At 61.6% G+C, this 24,654-nt stretch overlaps 2 protein-coding genes across 10 annotated transcripts in view; one reads left to right on the top strand and one right to left on the bottom strand.

Annotated features, from left to right (window-relative positions):
- CACNA1H (calcium voltage-gated channel subunit alpha1 H) overlaps nucleotides 1–19,535 on the top strand; it is a 63,807-nt gene extending 44,272 nt beyond the window's left edge. For 3 of the 6 annotated variants that reach the window (XM_032460600.1, XM_032460598.1, XM_032460601.1), the window contains 26 exons: nucleotides 833–1,275; nucleotides 2,949–3,100; nucleotides 3,848–4,033; nucleotides 4,718–4,835; nucleotides 5,128–5,283; nucleotides 5,468–5,558; nucleotides 5,706–5,914; nucleotides 7,156–7,572; nucleotides 7,973–8,073; nucleotides 8,211–8,334; nucleotides 8,413–8,481; nucleotides 8,598–8,782; nucleotides 9,091–9,217; nucleotides 9,441–9,566; nucleotides 9,769–9,858; nucleotides 10,072–10,264; nucleotides 10,914–10,931; nucleotides 12,077–12,228; nucleotides 13,022–13,131; nucleotides 13,332–13,465; nucleotides 13,710–13,780; nucleotides 15,260–15,338; nucleotides 16,257–16,378; nucleotides 16,471–16,894; nucleotides 17,007–17,167; nucleotides 17,739–19,534. In XM_032460600.1, the coding sequence (XP_032316491.1) occupies nucleotides 833–1,275; nucleotides 2,949–3,100; nucleotides 3,848–4,033; nucleotides 4,718–4,835; nucleotides 5,128–5,283; nucleotides 5,468–5,558; nucleotides 5,706–5,914; nucleotides 7,156–7,572; nucleotides 7,973–8,073; nucleotides 8,211–8,334; nucleotides 8,413–8,481; nucleotides 8,598–8,782; nucleotides 9,091–9,217; nucleotides 9,441–9,566; nucleotides 9,769–9,858; nucleotides 10,072–10,264; nucleotides 10,914–10,931; nucleotides 12,077–12,228; nucleotides 13,022–13,131; nucleotides 13,332–13,465; nucleotides 13,710–13,780; nucleotides 15,260–15,338; nucleotides 16,257–16,378; nucleotides 16,471–16,894; nucleotides 17,007–17,167; nucleotides 17,739–18,743 (5,063 nt within the window). In that variant the 3' untranslated portion in view covers nucleotides 18,744–19,534. Of the gene's footprint in view, nucleotides 1–832; nucleotides 1,276–2,948; nucleotides 3,101–3,847; nucleotides 4,034–4,717; nucleotides 4,836–5,127; nucleotides 5,284–5,467; nucleotides 5,559–5,705; nucleotides 5,915–7,155; nucleotides 7,573–7,972; nucleotides 8,074–8,210; nucleotides 8,335–8,412; nucleotides 8,482–8,597; nucleotides 8,783–9,090; nucleotides 9,218–9,440; nucleotides 9,567–9,768; nucleotides 9,859–10,071; nucleotides 10,265–10,913; nucleotides 10,932–12,076; nucleotides 12,229–13,021; nucleotides 13,132–13,331; nucleotides 13,466–13,709; nucleotides 13,781–15,259; nucleotides 15,339–16,256; nucleotides 16,379–16,470; nucleotides 16,895–17,006; nucleotides 17,168–17,738 lie in introns of all 6 variants that reach the window. The other 3 variants (XM_032460602.1, XM_032460603.1, XM_032460599.1) reach the window with 2 other exon arrangements.
- Nucleotides 19,536–21,255: 1,720 nt separating this feature from the next.
- LOC116657572 (tryptase-like) lies at nucleotides 21,256–24,263 on the bottom strand. Of its 4 annotated transcripts, none has more exons than XM_032460595.1 (6): nucleotides 23,884–24,259; nucleotides 23,565–23,625; nucleotides 23,226–23,397; nucleotides 22,853–23,118; nucleotides 21,698–21,861; nucleotides 21,256–21,622 (listed from the first exon to the last, which is right to left on the bottom strand). In XM_032460595.1, the coding sequence occupies exons 1-6, from the start codon at nucleotides 24,043–24,045 to the stop codon at nucleotides 21,458–21,460; spliced, it is 990 nt and encodes a 329-aa protein (XP_032316486.1). In that variant the 5' UTR covers nucleotides 24,046–24,259; the 3' UTR covers nucleotides 21,256–21,457. The 4 variants fall into 4 exon arrangements, 3 of the variants coding, with proteins under 3 accessions (XP_032316486.1, XP_032316488.1, XP_032316487.1); XM_032460597.1 differs by having other exon boundaries at nucleotides 23,825–23,911; XM_032460596.1 differs by having other exon boundaries at nucleotides 23,590–23,625; nucleotides 23,825–23,888.
- Between the last annotated feature and the right edge of the window lie 391 nt (nucleotides 24,264–24,654).

Below are 24,654 nucleotides of genomic sequence, written 5' to 3'. Positions count from 1 at the left end.
TTGCCACATAGAAATGGGAATTCCGAGGCTGGCAAAGGAAAGCCACCCAACCCCCCAGGACTATGTCCCAGTGCCCCTGCCGAGAGGGGCCCTCTGCCCATGTCCACAGCCTGGTTGCTTCTCTGGGGGAGTGGCTGGCCCCTTTTATAGGTGGCGAGACAGGCTGGGGTGGTAGGGAGGAGAAGCCAAGGTCACAGAGCCCCCAAGGGTCTAGGAGAGTGGGGCTGGGGTGCCCCCCAGTACACTCGGTCCTCCCAGCTGGGTCAGGCAGGACAGCACAACCCCCAGATGTCTGGGCCCCGCACAGACCGAGGCCCTCCCAGGTGATGTGTGCAGGTGTATAGGGGTATGTGTGCCTGGACCGCTGTGTACATCCTACGTGCTGTGCCTGAGGTGTGCAAGCAAGTGTGTCACAGTGTGTGTGTGCTGAGGCAGCTTGGCCTCACAGGGCCCCTGACTGTGGCAAGTCCAAGCCGCCACTGTGCAGAGTCACCCAGGCCCCAGAGACTTGGCACTGGGAGGTAGTAACTGAGTGATGATGGCTCAAGTGCATCCTGTGCTGGAATGTTCACGTTCCCTTCACCTGTTTAACATGGCTGCTAGAAAGTGGCTTGTGTTACTCTTCTGTGAATGGCGTGGCCCCCGGTGGATAAGCTTCTCTGCCTATTTGTGTGCCTGCCCCGGAGTGTGAACAGAGAGCCCCCGTGCAGGTTGTGCGTGTGCCCAGGTGTGCATGTGGACACCCCACGTCAGTCTCCACATGTGTGTGGACCCCAGGCGCCTGGTGTAACAGCTGAGCAGCCTGAGCCTGCCCATGTCCTTCTCCCCACAGGACTGGGCCAGGCCCCCAGCCGCCTGTCGGGCCTGAGCGTGCCCTGTCCCCTGCCCAGCCCCCAGGCGGGCACACTGACCTGTGAGCTGAGCAACTGCCCATACTGCACCAGCGCCCTGGAGGACCCGGAGCTGGAATTCAGTGACTCAGACAGCGGAGACTCAGACAGCAACGGGGTCTACGAGTTCACACAGGATGTGCGGCATGGGGACCGCCGCGACCCCATGCAGCCATCCCCAGCGGTGGATGCGCCAGGCCCAGGTGGGGCACGGCGGCGGGCGCAGCGGTGGGCAGCAGCGGGTGAGCCAGGTGGGTTGGGCCGTGTCTGGACCTCCTTCAGTGGCAAGCTGCGCAGGATCGTGGACAGCAAGTACTTCAACCGTGGCATCATGGTGGCCATCCTCACCAATACGCTGAGCATGGGCGTCGAGTACCACGAGCAGGTGGGTGGGCTGCATGGATGGCCCTTGGAGTGACCCCCCAGGAGCACATATCTCGTGTCTTGGGAATGCAGCTTCTTACAGGGCCCCACAGAGGGGTTTGTGGGGATAGGGGAACAGGGATGGCCTGGGAGTTGGATGTTGGCTGTTGTGGGAATTTTTATTGGTCACTCAGCAAACACTAATACTTATCCTTGGCCCAGTCTCTGATGAGTGGTGACCAGAGAAACCATGGCTCCCAGCCGGGGGTCCTCCCATCTTGGGTAGATGGTTGAGATCACAGACCCAGGGGCAGCAGGGGGCCTAAGTGCTCATTGGGCCATTCAGTGCTCTTCTCAGGATGGGATCTCCACAGCCCAGCTCTTGCAGGGAGAGGTCCCCCCCTTACATGAGCCAGACCTACCGGCTGTACCCCCTGGGGTGCCCCCAGGTGGCTACAAGAGGCCACTGGTGTAGAACGGTCTTCAGAGGAGGAATTGTGGGGTTGATGCCTGGCCCCCCAGTTGCCTGATGCCTAGACCCTACCCTGCACACTGGTCCACTCCAGCTTCAGCCCAGCACTGGGGCCTTGGCAGAGATGAGCAGCAGCCGGGTCAGGCAGGGAGAGGGAGCCCTCTCTGGGGAGAGAGGCCAGTTCACTTTTATCGCCTAAATTGACTTCCTCATCTTCCGCCCTCTGGGCTTTTCAAGTCACTTCAGCTGTGTTCTTTCATCCTGGAGCAATTTAGGGACAAACCCAAGCAGTGTTAGCCACCAGCAGGCCCCGGCAGAGAGCTTCTCTTTGTGAGGGTGAGATCCAAGGCAGAGACAGCAACAGGCCACGAAGGACTCCTTGGCAAGGAAAAGCCTCTGCGCATGTATGCGTGCGCGCGCACACACACGTACACACCCTTGAACGTGCACACATATACCCGATTGCATACATGTGCATACAGGAGCACAAACACAGGTGCACACATGTATGCACACAAAGCTTATCTGTGCAGATGTGGATTCATGTGCACATGCACACATAGGTGGCTGTGCATACACACAGCACATACAGCTGCATGCACTGGTGCAGGCGGAAACTCACATGTGCACCCAAGCAGGCCACAGACTGGCACACAGGTGCACATACATGCAAGCATTTATGCTGGTGCTGGTGTGCACATGTATACACATGTGCAGGTGCACGCACACACAGGCCAGCACATCCCCAGTAAGAGGCCTCTAGGCCTTCTGCCAACAAGGAGGGGTGTGCAAGGCCACTAGGGGTCAGGGCAGCTGTTCAGAGGCAGCAGCCATGTTGTCCACACCCTGTGCACCCCCACACCCACCCTGGATCCTTGGCGCAGATGCTCCAGGCCCTGTTCCTGTGGCCTGCGCTTGGGAAGTCTGGGAAGTCTCCAGAACCCTGGTTCTCAGACATGGTGGGGAGGTCGGGCAGGGCTGGGGGGAGTCAGGGACAGTCAGGAGATAGAGGCAGGCCTGGGTCCAGCTGGAGGGAGTACCCTGCGGTCCTGCTTTCCTCCTCCAGATGGCAGCCAAGTGGGCTCCTTCTGAGATGCTGCCACTGCCCCTTGGCCCCTCCATGTAGCCTTCCCTGCTCCTAGACCACGCGGGCAGTATCCCTCCGCTCTCAGGGAGTAGTGGGAACCATGGGCAGGCACTGACAGCCCCTCTGCCGCCCCCAGCCTGACGAGCTGACCAATGCCTTGGAGATCAGCAACATTGTGTTCACAAGCATGTTTGCCCTGGAGATGCTGCTAAAGCTGCTGGCCTGTGGCCCAGTGGGCTACATCCGGAACCCCTACAACATCTTCGATGGCATTATTGTCGTTATCAGGTGGGTCCCCACCTCCTGCTCAGCCCACAGGGGCCTGAGAGGCTCCAGCCTCAGGCAACAGCCTCAGCCAGTGGATGAGGCCCTGCCAGGAGCATTTCATGACAAGCAAAAGGGGAATGTCTTGAGCAGGGCCCCCTGCCCCTCCCCACGGGCACTGTTGGGTACACACAGGTAGGTCAGCGCATCTCAGATGGATGTTTCTAGGATCTGGTGGAGCTGTTCCCTGCAGGAACAGAGTGGGCGCTCGGCAGGCTTTCATCTGGAGTCTGGACTCCACTGAGGGCTCAGCCCCTGCGAGGAAGGCCAGCTTGCCCCCAGGGCATCTGCTGGAGCAAAATCAACACAGAAAGAACAGGATAATCTTGGGGAATCCCTCCTCCAGGAAGAAGCAGGGCCCTTAGGAGTCAAGGGATTCCCCCACCCTAATAAGAACAGACAAGCCAGGCATAGCTTAAAAGACACAGGATTGGGAAAGGCCCTTAATTGAGAAGCTACTGACTAGGCCAGCACCAAGGTTCTGGCAGCTGCTGGGGGTCGGGCAACCACCAGGGATGGCAGCTGATTGGGGGCTTCAGAGATGTTGCCTCCATCCCTCAGCCCAACCTGCTTCCCGCATGGAGTTGAGCAAAGGCCACAGTGGCTACTGGGCTCTGTTCCCGTTGCTGGGAAGAGGGCATCCCAGGGTCAGGGTGCGCACAGGGACACGTGGCCAGAGAAAGGCCCACCTGATCCTTGGCTCACCTGCAGTGTCTGGGAGATCATCGGGCAAGCGGATGGTGGGCTGTCGGTGCTGCGGACCTTCCGGCTGCTGCGGGTGCTGAAGCTGGTACGCTTCATGCCCGCGCTGCGGCGCCAGCTGGTGGTGCTCATGAAGACCATGGACAACGTGGCCACCTTCTGCATGCTGCTCATGCTCTTTATCTTCATCTTCAGGTGGGTGCCCGCTGAGGGGTCATCCCACCCCGAGCCTGGCTGTGAGGGCAAGGCCTGGGGCTCAGCACACGTGCCTGCCCCAGAGAGAAGGCCTCTCCCACCACACCAGCCCTGTGCTTCTGGCATCAGACCCGGGAGCCTCCAAGTGGCAGCAGAAACTCAGTTGCTAGTTCCTTCTAATAGCACTGATGCTGGGCTCTGCTCTCGTGGGCTCACAGCTGGGGGGGGGGGGGAATGGGTCAGGCTCCTAGCTGGATGGATTGGGGACTTCGCCTAAAGAAAAGGCAAGAATGATGGGATGCAGAGGAATGGCAGGGCAGCTGGGCTGGAGTTCCTTGATTTTAATTGATGTTTCCTGAGCCCCTGCCGCGGGCCATCCTGGACTGGGGCTCAGGCCTCGGGGAAGTGGCTGGGGCAGAGACAGTCCCGGTCCTGGCCACTGCCAGAAGCCAGAGTGGCCTCTGGTTGTTTCTCCTGCCCCTAGCCTTGGTCTTCCCACCCGTACAATGGAAATAGCTAGGCCGCGGGCACTGGGAGGGCCCCGTGAACCAGAAAGCTAGGGGCCTGGTGGGGGAGGTGTAGAGGAGCAGCTGCTGGGTGTGGAGGTGACCAGGCAGAGCACTCTCCATCCCACCTCCTGCACCCCACCCCCACCGCCACTGCATCCCTGCCTCCCGTCCTCAGCATCCTCGGTATGCACCTATTTGGCTGCAAATTCAGCCTGAAGACGGACACCGGAGACACGGTCCCTGACAGGAAGAACTTTGATTCCTTGCTGTGGGCCATCGTCACCGTGTTCCAGGTAAAACCTGGTAGGACCATCCCCTGATGTAAACGGTTCCTGGAGGGCCACAGCCCTGCTCAGGGCAACCCCAGAGCTGGCCGAGGCCCCTTTGAGGCCAGCACAGGTGAAGAGCTGGGAATGGTGGCAGGGATACTGACTGGGCCCCAGGGAGGTGGACTTGGTCTCGCTTGTCCAGCGCTCTCTCTGGTCCTGAGGGCCTGTCAGCATTTCCACAGCCATGCCCACCGTCCTGGTGCCCCATTGGCCCCCATGTTGGGCCTGAGCTGCTTGGCTGCCCCTCCTCCCCCAGATCCTCACCCAGGAGGACTGGAACGTGGTTCTCTACAACGGCATGGCCTCCACCTCCTCCTGGGCCGCCCTCTACTTCGTGGCTCTCATGACCTTTGGCAACTACGTGCTCTTCAACCTGCTGGTGGCCATCCTGGTGGAGGGTTTCCAGGCCGAGGTGAGGGACATGAGGTGAGGGAGGCTTCCAGGGGGAGGCAGTGGGAGCCAGGCATGTTGTGCAGGAGTCCTGCCCAGACCGACGTGAAGAGGCCTCGGTCCTCTACCTGTTGGGCCCTTCCATCCGCACCCGCCCCCAGCCTCCAAGGGAAGCCTCACATGTACCATCTGCTCCATGGGCACAGGGTGACGCCAACAGGTCTGACACAGATGAAGACAAGACATCTACCCACGTGGAGGAGGATCTGGACAAGTTCAGAGGCCTCAGGGCCACAGGTGTGCCTGCGGCTGAGGGCGGGGCAGGGCTGGAGGGGATGCTGCCCACCTGGTGCAGGTGCAGCTGGAGTCCTGCTGGTGAGTCCTGGGTGGGCAGACTCTCCTTCCTGGGAGCTCTGCAGCCTTGAGTGACCTCCTCCCCTCCAGAGATGAAGATGTACTCACTGGCGGTGACCCCCAACGGGCACCTGGAGGGCCGGGGCAGCCTGCCCCCTCCTGTCATCATGCGCACAGCAGCCACACCCATGCCCACCCCTAAGAGCTCCCCACACCTGGATGCAGCCCACAGCCTCCTGGACTCTAGGCGTGGCAGCAGCAGTTCCGTGGACCCCCAGCTAGGGGACCAGAAGTCTCTGGTAGGGATCCTCCCCTCCTCGGCCTCTGGGCACTTTCAGGCTCCACCTGCTTAGTTCCCCAGGGCCTTCCCCAGAGATGATTGAGGGTCCCACATGCCCCACAGTCATACCCTATGAATCTCTGGCCCCGAGTGCCTTGTTTTCTGTAAATGGAGCCAGAAGCTGCTGTTCTAAGGAGTAAGAACGGGCAAGTAGAACGTCGGGCTGGAAGTTTATCTTCCAAATTGTAATCAAAGATAAAAGCTGTCAGGGTACAGAGCGTACATGAGAAGGAAAAATAGAGAACGGATGGCAAAAAGGTATAAAAACTGAATATACACAACAGTTTTTGGAAGCTGGGTGGAGGGTTCCATGCGTCACGATCCACAGCGCCCTGTGGAGCTGGAGCCCCTGAAGTCTTTCCAGATAAACCCGGGAAACACCGCCCCCAGCAGACACAGCCGAAACCAGCTTCTCTGAAGAGCCCCAGAGGGGTGGGCTGAGCAGGATGAGCTAATGAGGGGGGAGAGGATATGAGCCCGGAGGAAGTCTGGGCAGACTATCAAGACCGATTGATCGTGTGTATCAGTAAGGGAAAAGCTTCACGGCTGAGCCTTGGATGGGCAGAGTGATTTAGCGACAAGATGCATCACAGCCAAGCTGCTAGGAGCCCAAGGGCAGTGGATGGGCTGTGGAGTGGGGATTCCAGCTCAGCTCCTGCTAGACCCAGGAGGTAAAAATGACGGAGGGCAGTGGGGATGGGTGCAGCACGGGTGAAATCCCTGCGTCACAGTCCAGTTTACTTCTTGAGGTCATGGGCCAGCTTCTCTTTGCAAGTCTAGAGTCTGCCAATGAGAAGCTGATTTTGGGCCCCACTTGAGAGATCATGGTCAGCATCTCAGTGGCATCTGAGGATGCCTGGTCCGTAGCTGGTCCCGGACCCTTTGATGACCCTTGCCCACCCTCTGGTCCGTGAGCAGCCCCGTGGGGCCCGCTTAGTGTTCTGACACTGGCTGGCTTTGTCTCTAGTTCATTGTCGACCCCACTGTGTGCTGCAGGAGTCTCACTGAAGATGCAGTGCTGCCAGCATCTCCTGAGCAGGGCTGTCTGCTCCTGAAAGATGATCTATGTACAGATGTCACCTACAGGTGTTAATGGTGGCACCACTGAATAGGAAAGGCCCCTTTGCTGGGTACCCCTGAGGCTGGATGTTTGGGGTACTTGGGGGACCTGGCCTGCTCACTCTTGCTCCCTCCCCATAGTCCAGCCTGCGCAGCTCGCCCTGCACCCACTGGGGCCCCAACAGCGCCTGGAGCAGCCGGCGCTCGAGCTGGAACAGCCTGGGCCGTGCGCCCAGCCTCAAGCGCCGGAGCCAGCGTGGGGAGCGTGAGTCTCTGCTATCCGGCGAGGGCAAGGGCAGCGGCAGCACAGACGAGGAGACTGAGGACGGCAGGCCTGGGGCAGGGGCCTCACCAGGCATATGTGCCACGCCACTGCGGCGTGCCGAGTCCCTGGACCACCGCAGCACACTGGACCTACAGCCTCCACGGCCGGCCACCCTGCTGCCCACTAAGTTTCATGACTGCAATGGGCAGGTGCTAGCCCTGCCCAGCGAGTTCTTCCTGCGCATCGACAGCCACAAGGAGGACCTGGCTGAGTTTGATGATGACGTGGAGGATGTGAGTTGGGGGGTACTGCGTCACAGTCCAGTTGTGGGGAGTTGGTTTGGCTTCCCTCTGGCCATGGGCTGGTTCCCCAAGGTGTGACTTGGGGTGTGGTGCTCACGGGGGGCCTTCAGGAGGGAGAGGGAAGCAGAACAAACTGGACAGGACCTGATCCAGCTGATGTAGCCTCAGCTGATCCCCCAGGAGCTCTGGAGTGGGATTTATCCCTGTGTCAGCCCCAACTCCAGCTGAGGGCTCGATCTGAGAGGGGCACTCACCTAGCCTCCACGGACTCCCAGCATGGGTCCCTCACCCAGTTCCTGGGTGGGTGGACAGGGCTGGGCCTGAGGGCAGGAGAGGCTGGGGGCTGACCAGGCTGGGAGGGGCCCTGAGGACCCAACCCCTGCCTTCCCAGAGCTGCTGCTCCCGGCTGCAGAAAGTGCTGGAGCCCTACAAGCCCAAGTGCTGTCGGAGCCGAGAGCCCTGGGCCCTGTACCTCTTCTCCCCCCAGAACAGGTGAGGGGTGTGCCTGACAGGGGGCCCCTGTGTCCCCACCACGCGGTGAGCGCCTAGCATGCCTCCTCTGGAGTCACAGGGACTGGGAAGCCAGGGCTTGGCCAGGGCTTCCCTAACCCCCTACCCTTGGCCCCCAGGTTCCGCATCTCATGCCAGAAGATCATCGCTCACAAGATGTTTGATCATGTTGTCCTCGTCTTCATCTTCCTTAACTGCATCACGATCGCCCTGGAAAGGCCAGACATCGACCCTGGCAGCACCGTGAGGCGCCCTTCTTGTCCGGGAGGGGTGGGGTCTCGCAGCCATGGCAGGCCCCTCCCACAGTCCTGTCTCCTGCAGGAGCGCGTCTTCCTCAGCGTCTCCAACTACATTTTCACAGCAATCTTCGTGGCTGAGATGATGGTGAAGGTACAGCATGTCCAGGGGGGCCGGAAGTCTGTCCTTCTGGCCTTAAGGCCCAGCCCCAGGCCTCTGTTCAGCTCACCTGCCCACCTTCCACTGGGCCTGTCCTCTGCACCTGTCAGGTAGTGGCCCTGGGCCTGGTCTCTGGCGAGCACGCCTATCTGCAGAGCAGCTGGAACGTGCTGGATGGGCTGCTGGTCCTGGTGTCCCTGGTCGACATCGTTGTGGCCATGGCCTCGGCCGGTGGCGCCAAGATCCTGGGCATCCTGCGTGTGCTGCGCCTGCTGCGGACACTTCGGCCCCTGAGGTGGGTGGGGCTGGTGGTACGGAGCCAAGGCAGGGTGGGGTAGGGCTAGATGGGCATGGTGGGGCAGGATGGGGTGGGGCCAGGGAAGGGACATGGGGTGGGGTGGATCCAGATGGTGGGGTGGGGCTGGGTTGGGGGTGGGGGGTCCAGGGCAGGATGGGGTGGATCCAGGTGGTGGGGCAGGTGGAGTCCAGGGGAGATTGGGACTGGGGCCAGCTTGGGGTGGGGTCTTTGCAGCACTAGGCCCTGTCCTGGTGGCTGCTCCCTTGGGTGGGCCACACAGCTTATTCCCTCTGCCCCTCGCACAGGGTCATCAGCCGTGCTCCGGGCCTCAAGCTGGTGGTTGAGACTCTGATATCATCGCTCAGGCCCATTGGAAACATTGTCCTCATCTGCTGTGCCTTCTTCATCATCTTTGGCATCCTGGGGGTGCAGGTTCGTGGCCCTGCTTACCTGGGTGTCCCTCCACAGGATGGTGGTTGGTGGTCAGCAACAGCATAGCAGTCCCGGGAGGGCCAAGGCCCCAGCCGACAGGGAGAGAAACCCTAATCTCTGCCTGGCTGCTCCAGGTGCCCCAGGTGGGCGGATCTGGAAGGTGGGGTTGCAGTGCATGACCCTCGAGTGCCCAACCCTCGAGTGCCCTCCTTGCCTTGCTCAGCTCTTCAAAGGGAAGTTTTACTACTGCGATGGTGCCGACACCAGGAACATCTCCACTAAGGCAGAGTGCCGGGCAGCTCACTACCGCTGGGTGCGGCGCAAGTATAACTTTGACAACCTGGGCCAGGTATGTGGGGCTGGGGGCTGGGGAGGGGTCAGGGTGGGGGTAGGCTTGGTGGGAGTGGTCTCAGCTAGCTTCGCCCTCATCTGAAAGGCAGGAGTGGCAGGACCTTGGTGTGTTGTGAGTGAGGCTGTGGTCGGGGGTGTGGTCCTTTGGGGGAGCCTGTGCCCACACGCCCAGCAGTCACCACCTTGCTCTGGCCTGGCAGGCGCTCATGTCCCTGTTCGTGCTCTCATCCAAGGATGGCTGGGTGAACATCATGTACGACGGGCTGGACGCCGTGGGCATAGACCAGCAGGTGCGGTGGGCAGTGGGTAGCCCTGGGCCTCCTAGTGGACTGTTCTTCCTGTATCCTCTGGTCATCTTAGGGAACTTCTGCCAAGAGGCCGCCTTTGGCCTCTGAGGACTTCCAGAGTTCCTCATCGTGGGCCAGAGCTCCCCTGCAGGCAAGGCTGTGCCTGGGAGGGGCGCCCCGGCCGGTTGGCACCCACGTACCACTCCTATGCTGCAGCCGGTGCCCAACCACAACCCTTGGATGCTGCTCTACTTCATCTCCTTCCTGCTCATCGTCAGCTTCTTTGTGCTCAACATGTTCGTGGGTGTCGTGGTGGAGAACTTCCACAAGTGCCGGCAGCACCAGGAGGCCGAGGAGGCGCGGCGGCGGGAAGAGAAGCGGCAGCGGCGCCTGGAGAGGAAACGCAGGAGTAAGGCACTCCCAGTGGCGGTGGTGGTGGCTGGTTGGTACCTGTGTGCCACCCCAGTCCTTTCCACCTGCCCCAGCTCCCTGTGCGCCTGTCCCTGAGGTCCCTGAGGGTGGCAGGGGACCAGAGGACCAACCTGCGGCAGCTCCGAGACCCAGCCGCTACTGGCCCGGGCCTGGGTCTCCCCGGCACTTGAGCCGTGCTATGCAGCCAGCACCCAGGCAGCAGCTCAGTGGCTGCACCCCGGGGCCCACCGTGTGGCCACACTCCCTTTGGCCCCCCAGCCCCAGCCTCACTGAATAGTTCTGCCTGCTTGCTCTTCTTGCCCTCAGAGGAAGGGCCCAGGCGGAGAGGGCAGCTGCAGCAAGAGGCAGAGGTCCCTTCCCAGGAGACACAGGTGATGAATGAGACCCCAGTTCTGAGTTCGATCACTGTAGGGCAGGCTCACCCCCATGAGTTCTCATGCCAAGGGGGGAGCAAGCAAAGCCATCCAAGACAGAGAGAAGGTCTTAGGAAAACTCCACCCAGCGTGGGAGCAAAGAGGGCTTTCTGCAGGAGGGGCTGCTAAGCATCCCCCGCCCCGCCCGCCCCTTGTGGAGTCTCCTGGCCCTGCCCACTGTGGCCAGCTCAGATCGTCTCCTTGTCTTTCCAGGCACTTTCCCCAACCCAGGTACCTGCCCCCGCCCTGCATGCCTTAGCCTCCCTGCTTCTGCCGGCCACTGCACGGGGCTGTGGACTGGCCTGACCTCCGTCCCTCTGCCACTGCCACAGGAAAAGGTGGACACCGCAGGCGGTGCCAAGCCTGCTGGGGTCCACCACAGGGTGGGCATGGGAAGCTAGGGTGGGCACCAGGTGCCAGCGGGAGGGAGGAAGAGTTGCCAGCCAGCCTGTCTGGTGTCCATGCTGCTGCCTCCAGGCTCATGTGTGTTCCCCTGCCCGGCTTGCATGCTTGACTGCTTCTCTGCCACACCTGGGATGCCTGCTGGCTCCTGGCTGCTCCATGTCCTCAGTGCTGGCCTGGCCCAACTGGCCACTGGCCTCTTTGGCTGCAAGAGCTGAGCCGAGCTCTCTAGTGACCGCATGCCAGACCGAGGAGCATGCAGACCGCAGGGAGGGATCAGTTCCCGTCGGGCCCTGGTCCTCGCCCATGGGGTTCTATGGCCGAGGTGGGTTCCCTGTGTAGTGGTGGCAGCTATTCCCTCATCCAGTGGGAGCTCAGCAGGCACCAATCTGCCCTAAAGGGTTATTGCACGTGGAGCATTTAGTGCAGACAGGCTTGCTGGGGGATGCATGACCCCCACTCCCAGGTCACAGCCATCAATCTCAGATGCATCATAGATTGGGCAGACCCCAGACAGCGGGCATTTGGCCTCTGGCCCCCGCAGAGGACAGGGAGTGGAAGGAACCTGGGCCTGGCAGCCAGAAGGCAGCGCGTGCCCAGCCTGGGAGAAGGGGTATGTGGTGGGCTGTGCTACCCAAGAAAACTCTCGTCTGCCCACCCTTCATCACTGAGGTGTCTCTGAACCCTGATGCCAGCCCAGGAGAGTGGACCACATGGGCCCCGTCTTGGGAGCTCCAATCAGGGCAAGGTCCGGGCAGGACCCAGGTGGGGTCTCGCTTCCAGGCCCACTCCTGGGGTCTGCCTTGGGGCTGGGACCCCTGCAGTGGAGGAGTTTGGTGGGTGACCTGCCCCTGAGGCCCATGTCTGAGCCCCGGCCCTCCCCCAGCACCCCCACACTCCAGCCTGCAGGAGGCAGCCCCCCCAAACCCCGCCCAGCCCTGCCCACCCCACTCATCTGCACCATCTCTCTGCAGAGGCCCAGCGCCGGCCCTACTATGCAGACTACTCACCCACACGCCGCTCCATCCACTCCCTGTGCACCAGCCACTACCTGGATCTCTTTATCACCTTCATCATCGGTGTCAACGTCATCACCATGTCCATGGAGCACTACAACCAGCCCAAGGTGGGGCTCGCTGCCTGCAGGCCAGTAGCCAGGGGATAACCCCCTGCAGGGCCACTGCCTGGAGAACCGGGGACCCCAGGTCTACAGCCATGCCTCAGCCATCTCCAGGGTTTATGGGGTCCACCGAGGTGTGGCTTGAACAAAGCGTCCTCATTCCTTTAAAATGGGTGGAAATTCCCAGAGCCACCTGCTCCAAGGGCCTCCCCAACACCAAGAGAAGTTGGATCCAAAATGTGGGCAGTGGGACTGTGCCCGAGTCCAGCTTCCCAGGCTGTGAATTCCACAGTCCAGGAAAAGCTAGACTGAGAGAGGGGACTGGGCAGGAGATGTCCTCTGGTAGCATCTCCACCATTCCGTTAAAGACCCCATCCTCCCCAGGAGCAGAGAGCCTCTGACTCTTTATGTGAAGCTGACTCATGTGCTGGGCCGGCCCCTGCTCTGGCTGTGGGTGGGGCTGGTCTAGGCAGGGCCAGGAGTCTGTGCTCTGAGGGACAGGTTCTCCCCACCTGAGGGTTATCCTCAAAATGCTGCGAGGGTAAATGCAGGTGATCCTCCCTGTCCTGGCAAGACCTACATCCAGTAATGACTGGGTCTCAGAGAGACCTGTCTCGTGCAAGGGGAGGTTTCCAAGTCAGCAGAGAAGAGAGATGGGGCAGGGTGGTCAGGGCCCAGGTGCGGGGTGGGTGGGGCACCCAGTGCGATTGTTGGGGGAGAGGCAGGGTGGGGGTGGGGAGCAGGGAGGGGAGAGGCACCCTGAGCAGGGCGCCTCCAAAGCCTGACGCTCCGCCCGCAGTCTCTGGATGAGGCCCTCAAGTACTGTAATTACGTCTTCACCATCGTCTTCGTCTTTGAGGCTGTGCTGAAGCTGGTGGCCTTTGGGTTCCGGAGGTTCTTCAAGGACAGGTGTGTGGGGCAGGGGCGGGTGAGAGCCTCAGCCTGAGGCCCGAAGAGGTAATGGTGCCTTGTAGAGGTGCAGGCCACCCTGTGGTGACACCAGAACAATCCCAGGGGACAGGGAGGAGAATCCTCTTGCTCTGAAAGGCTGGGGGTGCCAAGGAGGAGGTGGTGGCTGACACTGAGCCTCGCCTGTCTCCCCGGCCCAGATGGAACCAGCTGGACCTGGCCATCGTCTTGCTGTCCATCATGGGTATCACCCTGGAGGAGATCGAGATGAACGCAGCACTGCCCATCAACCCTACAATCATCCGCATCATGCGTGTGCTTCGAATCGCCCGAGGTATGCTGCCCGCCCATCCTGCCGAGGTCCCCCTGGGCTGTCAAGAGGGCCCTGCTGATGGCCAGTTTGGCATGGGACCTTCAGCAGGGCTCTGCTGTCCACCCACCCACTGCGTCCTTCCTTGCCATACACCAATGGACCAGGTGCTGGTGATGGGGAGTGGTCTGGGTCTGGCCAGCCGTGGAAGGGTCAGACTGGCCTGGGACCCCACTGCTCCCCACTAATGCTTGGCTCCCGGCCCTAGTGCTGAAGCTGCTCAAGATGGCCACTGGCATGCGGGCCCTGCTGGACACGGTGGTTCAGGCGCTGCCCCAGGTAGGTCAGCAGCTCCAGGGCCTGACCCAGGTCTGGCTTCCCTGCTCTCAGGGTGAGCATCGCAGGTGCCCCTGAGAGGATGAGGCTGCAGGGAGGGCCTCACTTGCTGTCAATCCCATATAACTCATGCATGTGGTCCGCCAGTCTTGCGGTAACTGCCTCCTGCAGGGAGTAACTCAGCTGTGCTGTGAGAGGGGTGGGCCAACTGCCTTCTGGGCCTCAGTCCAGTTTCTCTGGGGAAGACTGATAACCAGTGCCCACCTTCCCGAGTGCAATTCAGGATGCAGTGGGATTCAGGCCAAGGGAGGAGCCTGTGGCTTAGGTGGGCTTGCCTGAGTTTGGAGGACCACAGCCAGGGCTCAAGTATTGGCCAAAGGTCTCTTTTCTCTAGAGCCAGTAGAGGCCCTGCATCTTATGCCCACAGCCACCACCCTGATCCTTTGTGGCCTCTTTACTTGAAAGAATCAGTCTTATCTCTGCAGTACCCAATCCTTCCCATCCACCTTACCAGCCATCCATCCATGTATCCATTATTCATGGATCTCTATCGACCAACCATCCATCCACCCAACCGCCCATGTGTTCATCCATCCAGACAGCTGTCTGTCCACTCATCCACCCATGCGTCCACCGCCCATCATCCAGCCATGCTAGCCAGCTCTCTGTCCACTAGTCCAGCTGTTCCTACCCAGCCAGCTGCCTCCCAGCCACCTACTCACCCCGACAGCTGCCTGTCCACCCAGCACCCCATCCACCAACCATCTACTCATCCATGTACCCAGCTGCTCCCCATGTCCTTTGCCTGCAGCCAATCCTCACTCATCCCCTCAGCAGCATTCCTCAGCCCTCAGTGCTTCTCTGTGACTGCCTGGTGTCTGTCAGATGGGAGGGGATCAAGGCGGGAAGCCTGGGCCTGGCCACACCCCAGTGTACTACCTCGGAAGGCTGGAGCAGATGCTGGAGAAAAGGGGGAGCAGTCACATCAGGGTCATGGGAGGTGTGTGAGGATGGGGCTCCCTGCCTGGAGTGCAACCTGAGCACTTGCAGGGATGGTGGGCGGTGAGTCCACAGGAGGGCCTGGGGCAGGGGTCAGGTGAGGCCTCGCTCAGTTTGCAGAGCTGCAGCCCTCCTCTCGCCATGGGGACCCCGCAGCTGGCGGCAGGCCCTGCACAGAGTCCACCAGAGTCCCAGGGAGGCCTTCCAGACCCTGAGGGGTGGAGGAGCTGGAGGCAGGGTGGTCCTGGGTGCAGGGTGAGCGGAGGAGCCAAGGAGGGGCAGAGGCCAGCAGAGGGGGCTTGGGCGCCAGGCAGGACAGGGAGCCCTGGGGGCCACAGGAGCTTCGGGGCCAAGGAGGAGGAGTTAAGAGCAGGCGTCAAGGCAGTCCCTGGGAACGTGACTCCCCGGCCAGCTGTACATGGTGAGAGGGGTGGGGAGGGGCCGAGGCCACCCTGACCTCGTTCTACTTCTCTCCTCGTGTAGGTAGGGAACCTCGGCCTGCTTTTCATGCTCCTGTTTTTTATCTATGCTGCCCTGGGAGTGGAGCTGTTCGGGAGGCTTGGTGAGTGCGCCTGCGCAGTGCCCGCCCCTGGCCCCGCCCACCCTATACGGGATTCGGAAGGTAGAGCTTCACGCATGTGCACACAGCCCGCTCACAGCTCAGGGTGCTGCGGGAGGTGGACATGTAAGCAGCTCCTGCAGAAGCGTGGTGCCACACCTGTGACTCGCACACAGACACGCACACATGTTCCGACTGTGGCCAGGAGGACTGAGCCACGTGTCAGTGCACATGCACACACACGGGGTCCACCTGAACCCCACCTTGTTGACAGGGGACATGCTGCAGCAAGTCCTTCTTAATTATCACAAGGAGTTTCCTTAGACCCCCAGGCCTGAGGCTCTGGCCAGACTGGGTGGGACCCATGGAGACCTTTGGTGGCAGCTCACGCCTTGGGGGGCCCCCATTCTTTCCTGTCCTGGTGCCACTGAAGAGGCACAGTGACTTCCAAGAGCCATTAGTGGCCCTGTCTGTGAGGTGGTTGAGGTGGTCTGGCAGCTGGTTGTCCAGACCCTGTGACTGAGCACTCTTGGCCCCTGGCCCAGAATCTGGGGCACCTCATGCCCCAGGGTGGCCCCATCACTGTGCAGAGCCCGAGGGCATGCCAACCCAGAGGTGGACCTAGGGAGCTGGCAGTGCTGTCCTCTGGGGCTGAGCAGAGCCAGGCTCACACCAAGGGCTTGGCCAATGCACCCAGACACAGCATGCATTCCCCAAGGCAGACTCCAGGCCTAGGAGGAGCCACCTTACTTTGAAGGGCCGTGCCCCCTGATCCTTACCTCCTGTAAATGCCTGCCTGCCAGGGCCCAAGAGCTAGGCCCCTGCCGCGTCCCAGAGGAGCATAACTTCTCCCTGGGGGAGGGGCAAGGGACCATGCATGCACCACACCAATGCGCGGGCTACCCGGGTCCCTCCCGGCAGAGTGCAGTGAGGACAACCCCTGCGAGGGCCTGAGCAGACACGCCACCTTCTCCAACTTCGGTATGGCCTTCCTCACGCTGTTCCGAGTGTCCACGGGGGACAACTGGAATGGGATCATGAAGGTAGCAGCCTGGACAGTGGGCCGGGAGGTTGGAGACGGCGGGGTGGCCCTGGCAGCGGAGAGGGGAGCCTGCCCGCCACCCTCCGTCCACAGGACACACTTAGGGAGTGCGCACGCGAGGACAAGCACTGCCTCAGCTACCTGCCAGCCATCTCACCCATCTACTTCGTCACCTTCGTGCTGGTTGCCCAGTTCGTGCTGGTCAACGTGGTGGTGGCTGTGCTCATGAAACACCTGGAGGAGAGCAACAAGGAGGCCCGTGAGGATGCCGAGCTGGACGCTGAGCTTGAGCTGGAGATGGCTCAGGGGCCCCCCGCCCGCCCCAGGCCTGGGGCTCCGCAGAGCCCGGGCACCGGGCCAGACGCCCCCAGTCTGCTGGTTGTGCGCAAAGTATCCGTGTCTCGGATGCTCTCGCTGCCCAACGACAGCTACATGTTCCGGCCCGTGGCGCCCGCCGCTGCCGCTCACCCCCAGCCACTGCAGGAGGTGGAGATGGAGACCTACCCAGGCACCTTGGGTACGGCCCCTCGCAGAGGCAGCCTGGTGGTGGGTGGGTAGGCGAGCAGGCAGGCAGGTCGGGGTCTTGGGCCTGGTGACAGCTTCGCATTACAGGCCCTCCCCCACCCCAGGTCCAGTCACCTCCACCAACTCGCCACCTGTGGAGTCCTGTGCCTCTCTCCAGGTCCCATCAGCCACAGCTTCCCCAGCCAGGGCCAGCAACACTCTCCGTGCTCTGCCCCCTCGGGGTGCAGCTTGCTCCCCCAGCCTCAGCCGGCTGCTCTGCAGACAGGTAGGAGGAGCCCCTGATCCTTAGCCGAGACCTGAGGGTCTGTGGGGATTCCTTCCCCATTTGAGGAATGAGTGATGGGGACACTAGAGAAGTGGGTGCCATGTCCCTGGAGCCTGTGATGATGATACCTGGCCATGGGGACCTGCGTTCCCTCCTCAGGCAGCACCTTGGACCCCAGGAGCCACCAGCAGTGATTTCTCAGACCCCACCTGTACCCACAGACCACTGCCCTGTGGCTTCAGCCTCTTTCCTTTCCTCCCTCCTTGGGGTGCCAGGCTGGGCTCTTGGTGCACAGGGTGGGGTGGTCGCTGGGGCCCCAGGGGCCTATAGAAGGTTATGTCCATAGGAGCTCAGGCCCGAGCCCTCTGCTCTTCACAGCCCCTCCCAGTTTGACCAGCATGGTGGCTGGATACTGCATGCAATCTGGGGGACAGTGTACCCACACCGGCAGCTCCCAGCCCCTAGTCTTGGGGGTCACAAGCCCACCCTGACCCAGAGGTGGGGAGGTATCTCTGTGCCCCAGCTGCTGCCTGTGCTCTGCCTGGTCTCACCCGACTTCGTATCCTTGCAGGAGGCCTTGCACACCGAGTCCCCGGAAGGGCAGGTTGACGCCCCCGGGGACAGCAGCCCTGGTTGGGGAGAGCCTGGCGGGAAGACTCCTGTGAGGCAGGCGTCGCTGGGGGCCTCCTTGCGGTCCCCGCCCCGTTCCCCAAGGCCCGCCAACGTCCGCACCCGCAAGCACACTTTTGGACAGCGTTGCATCTCCAGCCGGCAGCCGGCCCCAGGCGGGCAGGAGGGCGAGGCCCCAGACGCGGCCGACGAGGAGGTCAGCCACATCACCAGCTCTGCCCGCAGCCCCTCAGCCTCGCCTGCTGCCCGTGGGGTGGTGGGCGGTGAGCCAGCCCTGCACGGGCTCTACAGTGTTGGCACCCAGGGCTTCCTGGACCAGCCGGGCCGAGCCGACGAACAGAGGCGGCCCTCAGTGGAGCAAGGCTGCGTAGACGGCCGCCCAGAGACCGGTGAGGTGACGGCCCGGGCCCAGGAGGCTGAATTGGCTCTGGGGTCACGCAGGAAGAAGAAGATGAGCCCCCCCTGCATCTCCATAGACCCCCCCGCGGAGGATGAGGGCACGGCCCGGCCCCCTGCGGCAGAGGGCAGCAGCACCACCCTGCGGCGGAGAACCCCGTCCTGCGAGGCCGCACCCCACAGGGACCCCCTGGAGCCCATGGACAATGCAGGGGTGGACGCTGCTCCCAAAGGGGAGCGGTGGGGCCAGGCCCCCTGCCGTACAGAACACCTGACCATCCCAAACTTTTCCTTTGAGCCGCTGGACATGGGGGGCCCTAGCGGGGACCTGTTCTTCAACGGCGGCCATGGTGTTGCCGCAGAACCCCGAGTTTCATCCTCAGGTGCTACGGCACCTCCGGAACCTCAGCAGACCGAGCCACCCACTCCACCTGGTGACCCCCCAGGGGAGGGACAAGGGCTTCACCTCACAGTCCCCCAGAGTCCCCTGAAGAAAGGGTCCCCCCCAGCCACCAGCTCCCTGGGTGACAGTGTAGATGAGCCCGTGTAGCTCGAGGTGCAGTACGCACTGGCCTTGGCGCTGGGGTTGGGGTGCACCCAGCAGGGTGGTGGCGCCAGGCTGGGCCATCCGTGGACCCCAGGTCAGACCCCACCATGGGTAGAGGAGCTGGGTGAGTGTCAGCCCAGTGTGCGGGGAGGCAGACGCTGTTCCGGGTGCAGCGGAGCCTGGGGAGCCCGCGGACTGAAGCCTCCCTCCTGTCCATTCAGGTTTGGGATTTCCGAGTTTGGCGCCCTGCTCTGAGGCCAGGTTGCAGCCTGGTCATCAGTCCTGTAACGAGAGCTTTGTCCAAGGGACAAGGACCAGAAAATGACCAAAGGGGGAAAGGCAGAGGCCGCCCAGCAGAGCCCGATCCTCACATCCACTAATTTTTATAGGGAACACGCTCGGGGCCACTTGTGCCGTCTGGGTGGCGGCTCTGTCCCCGAGGCCACGTGGCCACGCTTCACGTCACTCACAGTCTGAGTTCTCATCTGTTTGTCTCCACCCCTCATCGCTCCCCTCTGTGCTCACTCCCCACTTCTGTCCCCCTCGGCATTTGGAGAATACCCCTGACTGGACTCTCGGAAACGGCCAGTCACCAGGGCTTTGGGGACTTTCCAGTGAGACCCCCGCTGCCCGTGGCGAGTTTCAGCTGATACCCCTTGTTTCATTTCATTTCTTTTATAAATTCAGGTTAAACGTTGCAATAATATGAAGCAGAATACTCCACTTCTCAAGTCAAGGGGACTTGGGATTGGGGGCAAAGCAAAGCAGAATAAATATTAACTTATTTAAGAAAAGCATTGGATTTCCACAGTCAGAATCCATTCCCTGCGTGGGAGGGTGGTGAGCCCATGGCCTGGGCAAGGGTAGAGTTGGGTGATGCCACCACCTACAGGGCTACGCGGTTCCACAGAATTCTCCTGTCTCCAGCAGTTCCCCTACTTGGGCAGATCTCAGATACAAAGGCCTCCTTCTGAGGGGAAAGTCGAGCTCACCTTGGCAGCTGGAACCACGTAACCGCGTGGTGTCATTCACACACTGGAGAAATGAAGTGTGCTGCAGTGTAGGCAGAAGTTTCTCCCAGCAGAGATGGTGCTGGGTGGGCAGAGGGGGACCCCCACTGGTGGGGGGCCACCGGGGCTGGGGGGCCACCCTGCTCTCCACTGTCTCCCTCCCCTGACGCTAGACCCACCCTACGTCCTGCTGGCCTCTTGGCCCAGGGCTCTCATCTGCAGCCCCTCTGGTTAGATCCCCCACCCCTTACCCGGGAGAGCAGGAGAAGGGGGCCAGGTCAGGATAGCACTTGTGATCCTTTGAGCTGAACGGTGGCTGTGACCACGGTGGGGGACTGTGCCCACACAGAGCTGGTCCAAGATGGGGCCTTCCCTCCACGCAGCACAGCAGGAGCCCGCCGCAGCCGGAAGTCCTCCTGACCCACCTCGGCCGCCTCCGAGCTAGTCTAGGTGGTGGGAGGTGCCTTCAGGGGCCCTACCTGGCTGAGGCCAGGGCCTATTTGCTCTGACCCAGCTGAGCAGTGAATCCCAGCATAGGGCCCCAGGGCTGCCCAGCAGGTGTGGGGGTGGGGTGCTGGGGCTCCCTCTGGTGGACACATGGGGACCTGCAGGAGCTCGAGGTGTAGGCTGTCCCTGCAGGGTGGGCTTGGGGAACATGGCTGGACCTGGAGCTCTAGGGTTTTCAGACCCTCCTGCATGTGACCTTGGCCTCAGTTCCTACGGGGAAAAGACACTGAGCTTGGCCAGACCCAGGGCTGCTGTCCTGTTCTTTCCCCAGGGCCAACATGTGGCCTACCCGCTCCGTCACCTTATCAGGGAGGGGTCATGGGTCAAGGGTCAGAGGACAGGAAGGCGGAAGAGCCAACTAGGCTCTGTGTAGAAGCAGCGATGTGGGCCAGTCACAGCGGCCACAGCCCTCACCCACCTGACCAAGACGCCTGCAACCAGGTACTGTTCCCTGGTCAACTAAAGGTCCTCTGTGTCAGGCTGTGTGCAGAGTAAGGTGAGACCAGGATGCCAGGGAGTCAAGGAGTCCCCTTCCTCCACCTTTCCCACCTGGACTCACCTAGCAGGCACCCGAGGGCCCCCAACACACAGCATGTCCCGCCAATGGGGGCCGCCCCCGGGGCCAAGTAGTCATGGCTACAGGTCTCTGGGAGGGTGGGGCAGGGGGACTGGGGGGCATGTAGAGATTCTGGGGAAGGGGACAGGCTGCAGAGAAACAGAGCGACCTGGGTGTGGGAGCAATGCTTTGAATCTTGACCCCGTTTCTGGGACCTGTTGCCCCTAGAATCACCTAAATGGCCTGTGTCGCTTTCTGTGTTACAAACCCTGATGCCACTCACCAAAGAGACATAAGCCAGTGTGCTGAGAAGTGAGCCCTGGGGACAACGGACAGAGGCTGGGGCCATGCCCACAGCAAGGCCCGGGGCTCAGGGGCCGTGCCCTGACCCCTTCCCTCTCCCTCAGTGACACCTGTAGCCAGAAACACAGCGAACACCATGTCTGCTCACGATGCACTTTAATGAGGATTAGTAATCCCTGCCTGCACCCTGGGCCAGGCAGGGAGGGGCTCAGGGCAGGTGGGTCAGCACAGGGGGCAAGGGCAGGTGTGGGTATGGCACCACCCCAGCAGGAAGTAGTGGTGTGGGGACAGCAGGGGCCTGACTTCTCCGCCAACCCCGGTGACGGCCCCCAGGACCGGGCTCAGGGCTTCTTGGGGACGTACTGGTAGATCCAGTCCAAGTAGGAGGTGACACGGGTGTAGACGCCTGGCCTTTCAGTCTGAGCACAGCCTTCACCCCAGCTGACCACGCCTGCCTGCAGCCAGGTGCCCTTCGTCTTGCAGACCAGGGGCCCTCCAGAGTCACCCTGCGAGGGGAGGGAGTGGTCAGACTTGGCTTCGTGGCCCCCGAGGCTGTGGGCTGCAGGGGAGAGGCGGCCCACCTGGCAGGAGTCGTGTCCTTCTCTCCCGGCACAGAGCATGTCGTCGAGGATAATTGGGAAGTCGTCTGCGGTGGAGAGGCCAGCGTGGTACTGCTCGTCACAGACGCTGTTTTCCACGATGGGCACCTGCACTTGCTTCAGGGGAAACGGCGGTGGCAGGGGCTCTGGGGTGAGAAGAGAGGGAGGATGAGGAAGCCTAGGGGTGGGGCCGACTCAGCCAAGCCTGTCACTGACACCGAGGGGCGGGGGGGCGGGGGTCCAGGCAGGACTGAGGAGCCTGGCTGAGGCCTCTTCTGTTCCAGGGCCTGGTGTCTCCCAGGACACCCAGGGATGAGCCCTTTCCCTTTCATGGCTGGACCTGATCCTTGGCCTCATTTAAGGCCCATTCAGGGAAGGGAAAGGCGCAGGGGTCCTGGGGTTGGCAGCACCACAGCCCAATCTCCCCTCGGCTCCGCAGCCTCCAGTGTGAGTGGGGGCCGGGATCTTGGGTTCCCCCCAGGCCTGCCTCCTGGCCAGCCTCTGGCGCCAGACTCAGTTTCCCACTTTGTGTAGGGGCATTGGGGCACAATGCTGCATCGTCAGCGGACCTCGAGCAGTGACCTGTTTGGGTTACTTTTGCAGGACCCTGAGGACACATTTCAGGGCTACTGTTCATGCTAAATGTCCCCAAGGCTTGGCCCTGAATTGTGAATAAAGGGGCACAAGACTGTTCGAGAGAAGTGGAGGCGGTGCTGGAGGGGTGAGACCAAGCTGCACCCAACCCCACCCTCACACCTCTGTCTCCTTGTCCACGGGCACAGGGACAAGATGCACGCCGCCCCGTTTAGCGGTTAGTGGTAATAGTAAGACACTTTCTGTGTGTGGTTTTTCTCTTTCCTCACATCATATCCATGAAATACCAACTGTGACTGTGCCCATTTCATGCAAGGAGAAACTGAGGCACAGAGGTGCTGACTGACATCCCCAGGCATCTAGAGCGGGGACCGGATCTGGTGGGCTCTTCGCACACACTGCCTCCCACCACCTCTCCTTCATCCCAGAGTCTTCCAACCCCACCTTATGAGTCAGCCCATCTTGACCCTGTTTCCCAGAGGAAACCCGAGAGGGTGAACTGCTATGTGACCAGCTCTATTAAAAGTTGTCCCTGGTGCTCACGTCCACTGGCCACATTGCCCCAGCCTGTCACCCAGCACTGTGACCCTGGACGGAAGGTCTCTGAGGCAGGGGGCAGGGGGACCGGATGGACGTGGCTGGAGATGTTCACAGGGTCCTCGAGCTCCAGCAGGGCGATGTCCGCCCCGTTCTCAACTATGTAGTAGTTGGGGTGGGGGATGATCTGGCTGACGGGCAGCAGCCTGTCCTGGTAGTAGAGGTGCTGCTCCCGCAGCTGCACCCTGAACCTTGCATGGGGTACTTTCATCCTAGGGAAAAAGGCACGTACTTAGGGGCTGAGCAGCCTCTGGGACACCCAGGACCGTGGCTGGAGCCCCAGGCCCACCCCTACATGTCAGACCCTGGGGAGACTCACCGTCCGATGCAGTGTGCCGCGGTCAGCACCCACTGGGGGTGGATCAGGGAGCCCCCGCAGATGTGTTGCCAGTACTGATGCTTGACTCTCAGGCTCACCTGCCAGGGCCACATGTTCCAAGGGGCCTCATGACCCCCAATGATGCCCGCTCTCTCCAAAGCCTGGCCTGGGACTGGGGAAGGAAGCACCTTCAGGACAGGACCCAGCCTGGCCACTGGGCTCAGGTCTCCCCTGTGCCAGCACAACCCTGGGCTTCTCTGAACCCACCCACCCAAGGCCGGGCCTGTGCGGGGTTGGGGTGAGGGGACCGAGATGAATGAGCCCGGGATCAGGACTCACCAGGGGCCGAGTGGACCAGGCTCACCAGGAGGGGCAGTGCCAGCACCAGTAGACTGGGCATCTGGAAGGAGCAAGGAGGGGCAGCAGGAGCGTGGCTGAGGGTCTCCAGGGTGGAGGGTGCAGCTAGAGGCGGGGTCACCCGGGGATCAGGGGGTCAGACCAGGCTAGGGGTCTGGGTTCTCAGTGCTCCAGATCTGAGGTGCGGACACCCTGCTCCACAGTGTCACCCAGATGTCGGGGTCCTGGTAGGGGGTCCTCACCTTGGCCTGTCCCTGCTGCTGTTTCCCCAGCCGGGCTTCCCCCACCCATTTATCCTTACAGAGCAAGACAGGGTCGGAGGAGGGGTGCTGGCCCTCCAATCCAGAGTGGAGGAAGTGGATGACTCAGACCCAGGGCCCAAATCCCCCTGCCTGGAAGGAGCCCTGCCCCCTCGGCCCCGGACGGTAGCCCCGCGTCCTCCCTGAGGTCCGACAACGTCCATCTCCGGGTGTTATCTGAACAGTTAACGCTGCAATCGGCGGAACCTTGTTATCTGGGGATCTGAGCACCATCAGCAGAGGGACAGGCAGATGGAAGTGATGGGGAGATAGCAGGAGAGCCCAGTGCCAGCTTCCCTTGGACACTCCTCTACCGGGCCCTGCCACCACTGTCCTCTACCCTGCAAGGCCAGGGTGACCCTTGTTCCTCCCTGTCCACCCACTTCACCTCCTCACTGCTCTCTGGGCCTGCTGGCCATCTGGGGCCTCCAGCCCACGTCCCCACCTTGCAGCTTCCTGGACCCCTGCTTCCCCCAACACTGCCATCTGGGTGGACTCTCCTGTACCCAGGGACACCTCGCCCTGCCTGGGCACTAGCCTTGCTCTGGGACCTGCCTCTCCCTGGCCGGTTTCAGCACGAGCTGTCCCAGGTGACCAAGCGCTCAGCCCTGCCCCTCTCCAGATTTCGGGTTAGTTGTTTGCCCCGTAACCTCAAATCTCTAAAGGAATCAAGGAAATGTACTCATTTGCAGCTCATCTGGGGTATGAGCAACGCCCTTTCTGGCTGCAATCATCTCTGAGTCGACCCAGCGTTCGTGTCTCATGTGAGGTCA

Source organism: Camelus ferus, chromosome 18 (genome assembly GCF_009834535.1).
Source record: "Camelus ferus isolate YT-003-E chromosome 18, BCGSAC_Cfer_1.0, whole genome shotgun sequence".
NCBI lineage: Eukaryota > Metazoa > Chordata > Mammalia > Artiodactyla > Camelidae > Camelus > Camelus ferus.
Note: the sequence above shows the minus strand (reverse complement) of the source record. Positions and strands in the feature narration are given on the sequence as shown.

Excerpts from the sequence above, each read along its gene's own strand:
- LOC116657572 (XM_032460595.1), bottom strand. The coding sequence starts at position 24,045 with ATGGACGTTGTCGGACCTCAGGGAGGACGCGGGGCTACCGTCCGGGGC. Across the intron at positions 23,119-23,225 it reads GCGGCACACTGCATCGGACG|GATGAAAGTACCCCATGCAA; the intron begins GTGAGTCTCCCC and ends CTTTTTCCCTAG. Across the intron at positions 21,623-21,697 it reads AAGGACACGACTCCTGCCAG|GGTGACTCTGGAGGGCCCCT; the intron begins GTGGGCCGCCTC and ends CTCCCCTCGCAG.